General features: G+C 27.8%; 1 protein-coding gene across 2 annotated transcripts in view; it reads left to right on the top strand.

Moving 5' to 3' along the window:
- Nucleotides 1-15,964, top strand: part of LOC107439611 (uncharacterized) — a 93,177-nt gene that overhangs the window by 62,874 nt on the left and 14,339 nt on the right. For both annotated transcript variants that reach the window (XM_016052272.5, XM_016052280.4), the window contains 2 exons: nucleotides 7,744-8,002; nucleotides 14,577-14,686. In XM_016052272.5, coding sequence (XP_015907758.3) covers nucleotides 7,744-8,002; nucleotides 14,577-14,686 — 369 coding nt within the window. The remainder of the gene's footprint in view (nucleotides 1-7,743; nucleotides 8,003-14,576; nucleotides 14,687-15,964) is intronic.

The following is a 15,964-nucleotide window of genomic DNA, read 5'->3' as shown; positions in this document are numbered from 1 at the left end:
AGGAGTTTTTCGTGAAAAAGAAAAAAACCCAGCTTTTCCTACTTTTATCTTTCTCATATAAACAATTTAAGGGTTTTCTGGAGTCAGATTCTACTTCTTAACACTGTATCAAAGCTTTACTTATTTTTTCCAAAGATAATCGCTTTGATTTTTTTAAATGCTTAAAAGCTTAAGAACTAAAATTTTTCAATTGTTTCTGTAAGATGCATTTTCTAGTTAAAATAAGACGAAAAACAGTACAAAATTTAAATAGACACGTAATAAATAGGAGATCGGTTTTCGCATTATTCTTCGCAGGTAAACATTGGAAACGGGAAAAGTAGAATTGTGACAGGAGACGAAAGGCTGGGGCATACTTCTTTAGTTACAAGCTATATTAATCCAGGCTTCCAAAGCTACCTCTGCACAGACTCCAAAAAATATCTTCAGAATGTTTAGAATGTTATCACCAAACGGAAACAAGGCTAAACTAATTTATTCAACAAATGTAAACACATAACTAAGTTAAATCAAATTCTGAAATCATGTAACAAATTACATTCTTCAATTTCATGAAATTAAGACTGCAGTGTAACATATATCAGAAAACAAGAAAAGAGAGCCAATTACACAGATTGTCTTCCATTTAAATCATTGTCGAGTATCTTCCAGGCCTGCGCACTTCCTCAGGAATTCCGATGCGAACTTATTCCCTTCCCTTGGAAACTAAGAAGTTAGCAGTTTATCAGTTCTCTAAGTAAAATCACGCTTTCGGGCGGATGAGATGTTATTCTTCTCTATCAATATATTGGTTGAGCACAGCGGTTCTAGTCGCTACAGAATTTGAATTCTGGATTCTCTAAAATGCCAACGTGCTATGAAAGTATTGTGCGTACTTAGACCTATGATGTATGAGCTATAGTATTTATCAACAATACCTGTTACTTGTGTTTTTAACTGAAGCTTGGTCTGTTTGCTAAGCAGCTTGCTGAAAACGACGCGACTTCATTCCCTGACATTAAATACCCTCAATAAATGGAAACAAGAAGTTATGAAGATGAACACAGATTTCAAGTTTTGCCATACTTTTTTTCAAGATACATTGTTAAACAATGGAACCGAATCAAAAGTTTGAATTAATTAAATTGCCGTCTTATAATAACTGTTGTTTTTCAATGTCCCTAACTGAAATAAATTTTTTGAAATTTATAATCTCACGTCCGGAAAACAAGTTCTTAAATTTAATAGTTCATTCTCAGAACATTAGCTCTTCATTTATTTAATTTTTTATACTCAAATAATTTATTTCGATCATGCATGTTAGGAAGAATTCTGTTAACAGTTGAGAGTTTATCATCATTTCTCAGAACTAGAACATCGTTGTTCAAGTTTGAATTTAGGTAATGGAGAAAGAAAATACAGTTAGCAATTTTATTCCACACGTTAACATCTCAATAACTCCTTTTAAATTTTAAGAAAATATATTATGTTAATTTGTTTCAAAAGAAGTTTGTTCATTTCTAATTTAGAACACACAATTACTAATTTTTTCAACATTTCAGTTAATTTAAGAAATTAATAGTTGGCCTAAAACGATTCTTATTAGATTTTTTTGGGATCTAAGACTGAAGCACTACATCTGACTTTTAATTATTTTTCTTATATAGAGAGAGTTTTGTAACCAACGATAGCAATGTTTTTTTAAGCATCTTTGACAAAAATGAAAATTTTCATTTAAAAAATAAAAATAAGAAAAATAAAAAAAATTTTGAAATTTCATGAAGCATTTTTAAAGCAAGAGATACTAAAACACATAACATTAAAACTTGTTTAAATTTGCTTAAATTAAAAATAACATGTATTTAATTGAATATAATTTTTAAGTAACATAAAATTATACTTAAGTTAAATCAGTTTGAAATTAATTAACTGTTCGTAATTTGAGCTACAATATCCTACAGCTTTGTTACAACAATAATAGGGTGCCATGTTGACTTCTAAAAATAATCTAAACATTTTCTGAATAAAAAAATTTTAAAAAAATCTGAAGACATTTTACCACCCTTTAACTCCTACAGATTTTTAATTATTTCCTAATTTTATTTTTCATATAAAATTTTTTTGAAAAACATCCGAATTAATTTTCTAAATTTTCTGAAAATATAACCTCAGATTTTCTACAGAATTTATTTCCTTTAGAAAGCTTCAGAAATTAGCCCATATTACGTTAAAAAAAAGTATACTATATATAAAAGCATACCACTACAGCAAGCTGTCAAAACCAATGCATGAGGATTGCAGTAAAGTCAGAATTGCACTAAAATTTTAAGAGAAATGTTAAGTAGTCAAAATGTCTAAGAAAGGCGCATAAAAATTTGCAGTTATTTTAAAGAAAAAGTATTATCTTCAAAATATGTTGATTTTTTTAATAGAATAGAATTCTCTGAATAAATTTTAAAGATAGCTTTTTTGAGGGGGGGGACAATGTTATTGTGCAAATTAAAACATCTTTAATTTGATTTCACGATATTATGGTTCAACTCGAGCGGAAATAGGGTTCAATTTAACACCTTATTGAAGCTACAGTACATTTGTCCAAAATATGCTTCAATAAACTGATATTATAGTTCAACGTTTAACCAGTTTTTATGAAAATTCTTTTTACTCCAATCTACCCTAATATTTTACATGCAATAACATCTTTGTTTCCTGATTTCCTCCCAAATAATAAAAAAACAATATATCAATCATGCATAAATAAATGAATGTAGTAAAGATATGCAGCTTTTTACTCTATGTTTTGCAAGCATCTAAACATCTTCCTTTCTTTAATCTTTCTTTCTTTCTTCCTTTCTTCATAATGATAATATATTAATAAATGCATGTCAGAAAGATATTCTAAATAGTTTTTTTTTTCGCTATTTCCCCCATGACACTCAATAATATGTCCGCCTACTTTTACTGATAAATAATACTGAATATGGTAAAACAAATAGGAAAAAATAGTCCAATGAAGAAACAATCCTTTAGACTAGCGGCTCTCAAATGATGTTCCGTGGAACTTTAGGGTTCCGTGGAAGAGTTAAAGGGGTTTCGAGAGTTAGGACTTTTATTTAACCCGCAACGATTTTGAAACTTTTAATTATATTTAAATTTAATCAATAAATTAGCTATTATTTATTTTTTATTTCGATTGCCTTAATGAAAGTATTTAAATTGCTAATAAACTAGAAATATCACTTTTTTAAAAAGAGACATATAATTTTTTTAGTAAAATATATTGAATAAATTATTTAAAAAAAACATGCATTGAAAAGAAACATTTATTCCTATTCCTCACCAGGCTATTCAAATGAAATCAAATTTGTAAGTAAAGAAATATGCTTTCCTAATAAGGTTTATAACAGTTCTTTTTAGTTTTCAATTTAAAGAAAACCATAATTCGGTTCATTATTAGTTTTCAGTGTATGCATATACATCAAAAACAAGTTAAGGTCTAGACTAGACAAAGCTCCAGGACTGCGAAAATAGCTGAGGACATAAAATCGATTTCAAGATTATTAATGTTAAAACGACGAAATTTTTTTCTTCTTCGTATTAATGTACTATAATAAAATACTATATTATTGTTGAATACGTGCACGATATTGTTTATGCACTTTTTTTTTTGAAAATTGGGGTTTCGATGAAAGAAATTTAATCATTTAGGGTTTAATTGCCGAAAAAAAATTGGGAAACGCTGATTTTGACTATAAGAGTGTAAAGCCTTTTTTTTTTTTTTTTTTTTTTTTTTTTTTTTTTTTTTTTTTGAAAAGACATTTTGATTCTGAAGCAAATAAAAATGAAATAAGAAAAATAAACTTCAAAACGCATCTTGATGGATATTTTTTTTTTTTTTTTTTTTTTTTTTTTTTGCATTTTAAAAAGACATTTTGATTCCGAAGCAAATAAGAAAAATAAACTTCAGAACGCATCTTAATGCATTTTTTTTTTCATTTTAAAAAGACATTTTGATTCTGAAGCAAATAAAAATGAAATAAGAAAAATAAATTTCGGAACGCATCTTGATGCAGATTTTTTTTTTCCTTTGCATTTTAAAAAGACATTTCGATTCCGAAGCAAATAAAAAAAGAAATAAGAAAAATAAACTTCGGAACGCATCTTGATGCAGATAATGCTTTTATTTTCTACCATGACACAAGAAGAAGAGAATATAGAGAGGAAACAATGTCACGATTTGCCATCTATCACAAGAAATCGTGCGTTTTCTCTAGCCGCAGACCGTCACGATTTACCCGGTAAACGAAGAATGCTAAAAAGAAAATAATCTTATAATAATCTGCGAACTTTAGAATGGCTAAGTGGACGTAAATATCTACCACTGATAATGGGGAACCGGACTTCCAAATGTAGCTCTAATGAACAGATAGTACCTGCAAATCAGTACTTACATTGCCCACAGAAATGTTTGGGATTCATATGTAATAACTTAAAAGCAACGATCGGAAGAAATGGAGGTACTTTGGAAAGATATTAACTTTTTTTCCCTCTCTTTTACACCGCTAAGTTAAGACATAACTTGAAGATAAAAACGATGAATTTGGATATGATCATATAAGTGCGATAAAAATCGTGTTATATCGAAATTGTATCACTAAATTGCCAAACACACGATTGGTTCAATATTCCATTGGTATTTACCCTATCTATCTTTTTTCTGCACAGTAAAAAATTCCAGATCAAATTACGATATAAAATACCGGCACTTTGAGTACATCAGCAGTAAGACCCATTTTACCATAAAGTTCATTTTTACCGTAAAATACTATACCGTAACTTTTACAGTAATATTAAGTTAATTAAAGTGATTTAGAGATTTTATACTAATTATTCTTGTAAAAATTACGGCATATCAGATTTTTTGCTCCGTAGCATGTTCCAGATAAAAAGTACTGGCACCCTGAATGATATCCTTATTTCCTTTTCATTACACTAGAAAACATTTATTTATTTTTTTTTTTGCATAAGATTTTTTAACAGATAGTATAGCTGATTTCAAATCTGCAACCGGTTTCGCTCCCCAAGCTACATTTTTTTAATGTGTTGTATAAATGTTACGACAAACTTCTCGGGAAATTATGGCACATCATCAGGATTAAAATTTCACAGGAATCCTTACCCAGCAATGCCATCGTATGCCGCTATGGTTGCCTCTCTATTATAAACTATTAATTCGTTACTTCTGAGTAGGTGTCATAATAGGGAAAGTGCCCCTAGCCTCGTACGATGACATTTCCGGATGTGGGTTCAGTTGCAGTTTTAATCCTGATGATGTACCTTAACTCCCCTAGAAGTTCATATCTCAAAAAATTTGTTCCCCTGTGTTATTATTATCCGATCTAAACTCTTTGACTAATTATTAGACACACCTAGGTTTCTGAATACGTCTAATATACCTTTGTCTAGTATAATATTGCCCTGAAGGTTAGTTGTGGTTTCAAAAAGAGCAGTATGCGGTATTTTTATAATCGAGTTATGTAACATAATATAGGGAATGCTGCTGCACTATAGTGGAGTTAGTGCGTAGCATTGATTTCTGCATACTTGGTATGAATTAGCGTTACATAATTTAAAAGAACTAATAAAGAAGAATTTTGAAAATTATTTAACACATTATTGACTTTGATAATGTAAATTCTTTACAATTATATTCTCTCATGAAAAATAATTCTAGGGGGTGGAAAGCTAGTGTGAATTAATAAAATAAAAAAATACCTTTCTCTCTCTCTCTAAATGTTATTTATTTTATAATTTTATATTTGAATTAATTTGGTTGTGAAAAATAAAAATATTAAAATGTCTAACTGTTTAGCTTATATCAGGAAAAATCTTGCAATTGCTTTTGCTTAACTATAATTATAAATTAATTTAGAAATTGAAATATGTCATATTATTATTCTTTTTTTTTTCTTCTTACATTTTTAAGAAATCTTATTTAGGAAATTTATAAGCGATTAGTTTTTAAAACGAATTACTCTGGAAAAAAATACCCTTCAATGTCAACAAATAAAAAACTTTGGGCTTAAACCATAGGCGCATTTTCTGTGAATATTAATAAGTTTCTTAAAGTGAAGTAATATACAATCCCAAATTAATGTAGTAATAGAATAGTAGTGTGCCATTTGCATGTGTAACATGGTGGGAGGATTTTGAGGAGGAGTGCAACGATTAATTTAAATTAATTTTCTTATTTTTCTCACTTTAAAAGAGGATTTTTAATTTAGAAACGAATTTCTTTGGATAACGCGCAACATAACTTATTTAATGTTGTCATTTTTATACTTCCCTTTAACCTAATTTTTCAAGTTAATTGGTTCAACAAATTTATCTATCAGTTACATCTACTATCAGGTCTAACAAAAAATAAGATATTACAAATTTCTTAACTTTCACAATTTCAATTTATGCAGTTTTTTTTTAACTTTTGCAATTAAAATACTTAATTTATATCTTAATGTAATGCGTATTTAAAGTTTTATTTAAAAGAGTACTTTTTCTTCAGATTCGTGTTTAAAAAGTGATATGTTCAATTACTGTTGCAAAATTGCTTGAATAAAATGATATAAAAGAACGCTGTTGTTTTGATTACTTGCCTTTTTATATTGTTAAATCAATTGGTATTTTTGCTTTAATTTTCACTAAACTTTTGCAGTCAATGAGTAAATTTTGTTTCCAACTTGTTGTAAATATAAAAATTTTTATGCTCTGCGAAAAAAAATTATAGGTTATCCTTTTAAGATTTTTATTTATTTATTTATTTACTTATTTTTGCTCGTTAAAATCCTGAAGTAGCCTTACAAAAGTCAGGAAAATACTCACCTAGAAACTAGTGAAACAGCAAACTATTTCTACCTATTAGTAATACTTATAAAGGAGATGAAAATCAACTTATTTAAATATGAGCTACGATACTTTAACCCCAAACAAAATTTAAATGAAATCTAGTGTTTAAAATCCTTCCTTGTCAGAAAATTATATCAGGCTACACTAGAGCTCAACTTTTTCTTACCATTATTTGCATCCACATCGTTTTTCTCTAATTTCTCCCTTTTTTCCTACTATAACCTTAGTCAGAAACTTGTCAACTCCTGGTAACTGTGTAGCAAATTTTATGAAAAATTAAGATGGTAATATGGAGAGAAATTTGATTCTTTTTATTTGGTACGAAATAACCCAAGTAATAGGAGACGAATTATTTAATAATATATTCTCTTATTCTCAATTTCTTCATAAATTTCATTTGGCAGGTATAATTTTATTTTTCAAGGTTTAGGACAAAACTTTAGGAAATCTGCTGATTACTTAGGTATCAAATCTTGGTTTACGAATTAATGATGAAAATGAAATGCAATTTTCATAAATTTTGCGAGTTCTTAAACTAGATATCTACTGCGGAATCTTTTAATCTAACTCTGATTCCTATTAAACACCGAGACCTCAAATGAACGAAAATTGTAAATTGTGTTCAAACCAAGACGTCTTAACATCCATTCCATCACTTAGTTTATTTTAATGTCCATCATTTTAAATGGTATTAAAATTAATGTTGTGTTACTTTGAAGTAAAAAGCAGAATTGCTACGCCACGTTACGTTCTGTATGTTACCTTAAAGTAACACTAGCTACATGTAGCTAATGCATCTTTTTTTTTGTACTTTTGTGACTCTATGCTTTACTTACATCGTTTCTTTTTTTATCCCTTCAGCTGGAACTAATTCTACAAGGAGATGACGTAACACGACAAATGTGGCACATGTACTCTGTGTTCGAAGATATCTTCGGCAATCAGACCATGACTACCTCAAGCAATCAGCCTCTGAAGCATGTGGTGGTCGGTGACAGATTGAAAGGATCCTCAATGGGACCATCAAAATGCAAAACTCCCGAAAGGGTAACTCCAACTAGTCCTATACCGTCGTCCACGGTGACAACGACTACCTCCTCACCAGTCACTAATACTACAGGTATTGAAAAAACTGAATCAATTGTTAAATTGATTGCTTTCTTTTCCGAAGAAAAAAAATCTTTTTATAAATAAAATCTTATCACATGCGTGGCAAGGAATAAAAGGCTGTTTGGTTCAAGGAAGAATTATATAAAAATAAGTTGTTAAGAAAAAAAATCTGTATCTGAGCCAAACAAATTGCATCCACACAAAATGCTAGAGAACCACGCAGACTAAGTTCCCAAACTTATAGTGCAATCTAAAGCTTTTCATGAAGCGAATTCTTTAGTAGGTGAATACTTAGTACTCATAAAAGTCATCTACAGGCAGATCAGAGAGAGTAGATAGAGGGTGTTAAACTTTACTTTATAATGCGTGAAATATAATATTAATTAAGAGAACCATTTTTTATAATCTAACTATCTCCTCTAACTATTTTTATAATCAAACATTCACTACTCTTCAATAATGGAACAGATATTACTAGATTTTGATAATTTTTATTAAATCTATCAAAAAAATACTTATAGAATTATTTTATAACTTTAGAAGTGTTTAGGTCATGCAATTTCTGATACTTATCAATAATTTTGAAGTTTTCAGAGGCTTGAGAAACTGGCAATAATTGACGAACGGAAAAAAATACTTTTGGAACATCCTATGCCAGAAAATATAGCAATAAGCTTGTATCTGGTATCAATTACTTTGGTTATCACTCTGAATAACTCTAATAAACTTTGTAAATCTAGATTAAATATTTATGTAAATTTGAACATTTTTACAAAAAAAAAGTTTTTTTGCCCTTTGTTTTCTTACTATAACTGTAATAATATTCGATAAAATTAAGCAAAATATTTCTAGTTGTTTTTAATTAATAACAGAAATATCATTTTATGTTTGTGAAAAAATTTCAGAAATTGAAAAAGATATGAGCATTTAAAAATAATCCTTTCATACTGCGCATGCTCAAAAAATATTTGAAAAGATAATTTCATAATTTTGTTGTGAATTGTATTTTATAATTTATAAAAAAAAAGTCAAATTTAAATTTCTAGAAAGTTTGAAAAGTTTATCACAATTTTCTAAGTAGTTTTTGCAAATTGTTAAATAAAAGGCGGTGTGCAAAAATTTTATTTTGCACCATTTAAAAATGATTAAAAACGTCACCGGCATTATAGGGCACCATTCCTTATTAATTAATGCTTCATTTCATGACTTTCCTTACACAATCACTATTTATTGTCCTGGAGATTTTTGCAAAGTTGATATTATTCAGGGTATAATCATTTATTATTAAATTTCGTTCCATGACGCGAAATGAAAATTTGCGGAAAACCCCTTATCAATTAGAGCTTTCATTAAAAATGTACAGAAACTAATTAGAAAAATGTTAAAAACTTTTTAAATTTTCAAGATATTCGAAACGGATTTTTTTCATAAATTACCAAACATGATTCACAAAAAAATCATAAAACCATTTTTTTAAATGTTTTCCATGTATGCTCAGTATGAAAGTACTGCTTTAAATGTCCATATCTTGCAAAAATTTTTAAAATTTTATTTTTGTTATTAAAAATTGCTACAAAGTTCATTTGTAAACTTTTTAATGCCTTTTCAGTATAAATTCATTTACATTTATATTGAAAAGAAACATATATGAATGAAATGAGTCATCGGTAATTTTCTAGTATTTAGTAAAAGATAGTTTCTCACTTGTTAGCTCAATAAATCTAAATTCCAACTAGTGTGGTAAAAATTCTCTTAGTGTCAAGTTAACCATAGGAGGTTTTCATGCTATTTTTCACCGTTTAGTATAACAGAAATCAAATTCACTCCCTTATTTCTTGCTTGATTTAGAAGTTGTTCTATCTTTTGGTAAGTGCAAAAATACATGGATACGGAGATAAAATCGTACCATTAAGACCTCAAAACAGCTGAATGAATCTTCTGTTCAATATTAATTAGAAGCTGAAATTTCTCACCAAATATCGAAACATTTAAAAGAGTGCACAAAGTTAGATCTATTTGCATGTTGTTGTTGTTTCTAATGCTACTTGCCACACTAGCACGCCTGCTTGGTGATACCGAGCAAATTTAAGGCAGAGGGTGCGTTTCTTGTTTTTCAGTGGCTCCATCTATGGCCAAGAATTCGTCTTTAGCCACACACACGTCACACCCGTTTATAGGAAGGACCCATTCATTCACACATCGTAATTTTTGACCTGGATCAAAGAACGATCGATCTCCAATCCAGTACCCCCAGAGGTATTGATTTGTTATGGGAACATGGAGGACTTTGAGATTCGAGAGATTTAACGTGCATCAATCACCATTTACTACTCGGGGAGTCTTCGGTCGGCAGGGTTCGAACCCACGAACTCTCGGACATGGGCCCAGCGCCCTGCCGACCAGGCTATCACGGCCAGAGCATGTAAATTGTGTATTTGCATCTAAATTGTGTTATTGTAATCGAATGATTAAAAATTGAGCCCTGATAATTAAAAGTTTTTCATTTAACAGGCTGTCATTTAAAAGAAAAGCCTTTTTAAAATATCCAACGTTTAAAGAAGCTACATCAATAAATTCCATTGTAAATTTAAGTAAATCAAATAAATAAAAAATTTATTATAATTTTTTTTTTAAATATATATTTTTTTAAAACTGAATTTTTTTTTTAATTTAGTATAAAAAAATCTAAAAATAAAAAATATATTTTGATTCATATATGGGCGCAATAAACTTCCTTAAAATGATGTCTTGCTAAATATTTGTTAGATACAAAATTATACAGTTTGTATATTGTTTTGTAAAAATGTTATAATGCCCGGCAGAGTAGCCGGAAGTTATTTTTCAACAAAATTTACCAGGTAGATTTTAGTTCAGGTAACAAACTTTTTTTTAAAAAAAATAAAAGCTTCTATTATAATTGGTACTTACTACAGCCAATAGGAAAATTTCCAAAAAAGAGAATGAGTCGTTAAATCCCACCTGATTGAAAATTAGCTACCCAAAACAGGACTGAAAAAATCCAAATTTCATCGGATACCCAAAACCGGTCGGGTAAAAGATGCAATTTTCATTGGGGAATCGGGTATCCATACCGGGAAAAATGTTAGAACCCGGCACATCTCTAGTCTGTTCCATTATTGTAAGGTAGTGCAAAAATTTAACTGAGATCTACAGCCATGCGATTTCCATGGTATATGAACACTCACATTGATCAATTACAGATTGTATTGGGGGTAATTTTTTTACTTTAATCAATTAGTTTTTATTAAATAAAGTGTAAATTTTGAGAAAAATAATTGGTTCATACATTTGGCCGCTTAAAAGGAGGCCAAGGGAGAAACTTTTCATCGCAAATTCTTCTCCAAAAGTACTGAGAAAAAAAATTCAAAATATCAAAATGAAAACAAATTATGAGAGGACAAATTAGGATTATGGAATGGGGAATTTTATTTTCAGCAATTTTTTGCATTTTGATGTTTTGAAATTTTTTTTAGCAAACTAAAATTTTATGGCATAATCAAGTTTTTTCTGAACTCATTTTTTAATACTTAAACTTTCAAACTACTTATGGAGGTGAAACAGAATTTACGAAGAAAACTTTCTTCTTAGAGCTATAATTCGAATAATTTTCCCAAGAATTTTTTAAATTTTTTTTACCAATTTCTTTAATTTGTATTGATTTATATTTTGTTTCACTATTTAAATTTATAGGAATTTTTCTCAAAGAATAAATCTTAATAATCAAAAAATTTATTTTCTCGTCTTCTTAACAATTTGAGAAAACATTAATACATTTTTTTTTCTCTTCCATTTAAAAAGGTGTTTTCAGTACACAACAGAACTTCTAAGTTCTAATAGTCAACATTCTATTTTATTGGGTGTATTTTATTTCATGTCGAAATTATGTTTTGAGCATTTTGAAAGGAATATTTATTTAGAAAATTCATCATATCAAATTATGTCATCAATAATAGTCAGGAATGTCTCAGCCTCAGGTTCTGTTTTGCTTTCCGAAGAATTCGAATCAAACTTTTTTAATCAAATTTTTTTTTTATTCCAGTCATTGATACTGTACTTCATGCTCGCTACTGGAATTGAAATTGATGAATTGAAAGGATGACTGATTGTAATTGAGTGTATTTTAATACAGGGTTATTTGTGATACCATTACAGATATAACCTTAATGTTAATTTCATCCATCTTAATGTATTGAATACTGCTTATTAAAAAATAAATGTTAATAACAGAAAAAATTTAGGCAGTTTGGCAAAGCTCGTGATATTTTCTCCTGATGCCAGCTATTAAATCAAAAATAACTTTCAAATTACTATGGAAAATTAGAATAATTTACATTGACAGTCAAACAAAAATGTAATCAAGATCATGAAATGAAGAATCATAATCAAGAGCATATTTTTTCCAATATTTGACAAATATTTAAAGAAACAATAAGTGCAGAATATTTAAGAAGTATTTAAAATTTAAACATTCCTGATTTAGGAAAAAAAAATAATACCATTTAGCTTTTTATTTATTATATAGTTTTAAAATATCTAATATAATGACATCATATGAATTTCGATTATTCCATTTTATTCTTTCTAAAATCCAGATTTATACCTTTAAAACTATCTTAGAAGCAAATATAAACCAATAAGAGCGCAACTTAACCATGAAGTAATGATTATATAGAACTATTCATTATTAATACATAATTTGTTTTGAAAATTTTAATGCAAAAATGTAATAGGCGAAGTTTTGGCGACATGTTTGTTTCTTTCCTTCGTTTATTTACTTGTAATTTTTTAGTCTCTATATCTTTATCATTTTTTAGTCACAATATTTTTTTTTCAGCAGCTTGCATTGTATTAATTTAGTACATAAAATACATTTGCTCAGGGAGATATAAGTAGATGAAAGTACTCTTAACACTTAATCATAAATTCTTTAAAGAAATCGTCAGATCTTTTGAATTGAAATCGTCTACTCTTTTTAAACTGCAGTAATACACGAAAAAAAAATGAGAAAACTAACAATGATACTAAAGCTGGTTAGCCCTAACAACGCAGGTATAAAATTTAAATAAAATCAAAAAGTTTCAATGAGTGAAGAGGATTTTTTAAAACATTTTTAAGGTAAGGCAATTTTTTTATAATCCCAATTTTAATTTTGTTTTTCTACTACTTGACCTGTCTCAAATTATTTCTTGTAAATGTTTTTAAGAATTCCAAATACTTAAAAATATATCTATGATTTTACAAGATACAGCACTATTGTATATTATGTATATGAATCTATCTTAGATTAAAGTTTAAACACGCTTTTAATATAAATCGATAAAAAATAATTATACAAGGCTGTTACAAAATAACTTCAAATATTCTTGAAAACTACTGAATAAATTGCAATAAGTTTTATTCAAAGATTATATTTTACCGTCTTTAAAATCATACAAAAATTAACATTTTCTTAATTTTGTAAAAATGTAATAAATTTTGTAGAGTTTATACGTATTAAAAATTGGAGTTCTAAAATAATCTAGTTTTAATCTAGTAAAGTCTGGTCGAAAAGCGATCCAATATTTTATTGTTCAGCTAATCTTAACACTCCTGAAGCTTTTAACACTTTCCTCCGTTGCCTGTATACATAATGTATATAATACTAATAAAACTAATTAAATATTTACTTTAATAATAAAATAATTACTTTTTTTAATGAAATATTGGATTAGTTTCATCAACGTTTCAATTATCCAGTATATGATGTTTCTAAAACTTCTTTGAGTAACATGTTATAATACCAAGAATATTATTAAAATTTTTACTGAATACGACTGCTCGTGAATCTAACAATATTTTACTTTAAAAACTTAAATAAAAAAAACGTAAGAAAATATGACCATCAGTAATTTTAATTTGTCTTGTGAACTATGCACTTACATTCCAAAACAATACAGTTATCAATAAAAATTTCATGCACTGAATTAAGGCTAGAATAAAATAGGTTAAATGAGATGTTTAAGAAGTAACTTATTTAAAAAGTTTTTATTTTTTAACTAAGTTTTAATTATTATTAGACTATGTATAATTTCGCTTACTGACAAGATTAAACATGTTTTGTTACAGAATAAAACCAGAACAAAAATTATTTTCTAATTCTGTCATTATTTTTGCTATGGCATTTTCTAAAGAAAAAAAAAATATGTTTTTTTTATTTTATTCTTAAAGTTTTTTTTGAAAAAGCATGGTTTAATTGCATCAGGTGTGATTGTTCTTAAAAGAAGTTGACCTTAAAGGCTGCCACCAAAACTTGATATAAATGCAAATATCACCAGTAGATTAAAACTAAAATAAGTTCTGTACGAGTTCGTGTTTCGTTTTAAATTCCGCGAAGGGAGGAATTAAAGGAATACTAAAGTCACAATGAACATTTCAAATGTTTTTTGAAATATTGTTTTAATTTTTTAATACAAATGTTTATTAGGATGTTTCGATTATATCGTAATGGAAATTTAGTTTATAATTTTCAAAAAATTTTGCAGTTATTAAATTTCTTTCATTATTTTTTTTTATTATTTTTTCAGTCACATGTTCCATGGTTCCGTTGAGCTCTTCAAGCCCCAATCTTTCACCTGTAGATAGTAAATCAATTTTATCAATTGAAAGTACCACAGCCATATCCAAGCCTACTAAAGTAAGTTGATCTACTATTTTTATCTTTGTGGTGATTGTTTTCCTTTATGTTTGGATTCTATTTATTTCAATTTAAAAAAAAAGTAATAACACTCAATAAAGATATATTGCACACACCACGCAGCCACAAGAGCAAACAGAATGACATTAGTAATATTAGTTACTTCTTCGCATAAATCAGATACATTCCCTCATAAAACGGATATTTTTCAATATAGAATAAGATGCTTTTCTCTTTGAGTAATTAAAATTAACACCAATGGTAGCTATTTCTTATCAATAGTATGTTTAAAAAACATATGAGGAGTTAATTGGTTTAATTCAAAAAAGATTTAATGCTTATAATTTTAATTTAATTTTATGTATTCATTTGAGGATTCTAAATCCAACAGTGGCTTATGGCCCGGTCTTATGCTCTTTTGGAGAGAAATAATTGCAAGAATGAACTTAATGCAGTCTATGGCTAGTTTCTGATGCCTGAAAAAAATTCCCTATGTTCATAAGGGCAAAATCAGTTTTTAAAATGAGATTAGGGTTTTTATTTGTTTGTAAATAATGATTTTCCATGCACGATTCACACAGAATTTCTATTAAAATAGCCCATATCAATTAGATATATGTGTATATAAGTTACAAAATTATCAAAAATTGGACTGGTAAATTTTAGTTAGATAAGTTATGTTCAGATTTCGTTAAATGATCCAATCTAATCTAATGCATCTAATTTCTTGCCACATTGTTATCTCAAACATCTTTTTATGCATTACTTTGGTTTAGAATTTTATTTAAATCACAATACCTTTAAACTTTAATTTATTTTTCTCAAAAGTAATCATTAACTGTTATCTGTAATGGAAATATCGTCTCAGTTAATTTACTAAGTTTGTTGCACATTTTCCAACACGTTTTGAATCTGAATATACTTTTAAAATTTGTATTAATTTTCATAAACAGAATTACTAAAATATTTATTCTTTTGCACTATATAAAAATAAAAAATATTTATTTTTGCATTGAAATTCATATTTTGGTACTGACAAACCTAAGTTTCATACTCTATAGTACAAGAAAAATACTATTAGTTGTGTAGATTGAAAATTTTGAAATTCTTAACTTATATTTGATTAAAATATTTGTCTGTCATTTTTCACTGATTATTTGTTACATTATACAATATATATTTTTACATATTGTTATTATATGTTAGAATAATCGTATTTATGACGAAAAAAACTACATTCTAGAATATTTATATGTTAACCTTCCGAAACATTCAATT

This window comes from Parasteatoda tepidariorum, chromosome 6, assembly GCF_982258835.1.
Source record: "Parasteatoda tepidariorum strain Cologne lab strain chromosome 6, Ptep-v5.0, whole genome shotgun sequence".
Taxonomy (NCBI): Eukaryota; Metazoa; Arthropoda; class Arachnida; order Araneae; family Theridiidae; genus Parasteatoda; species Parasteatoda tepidariorum.
The sequence above is the reverse complement of the archived record's forward strand: the minus strand, read 5'-3'. Positions and strand labels throughout refer to the sequence as shown.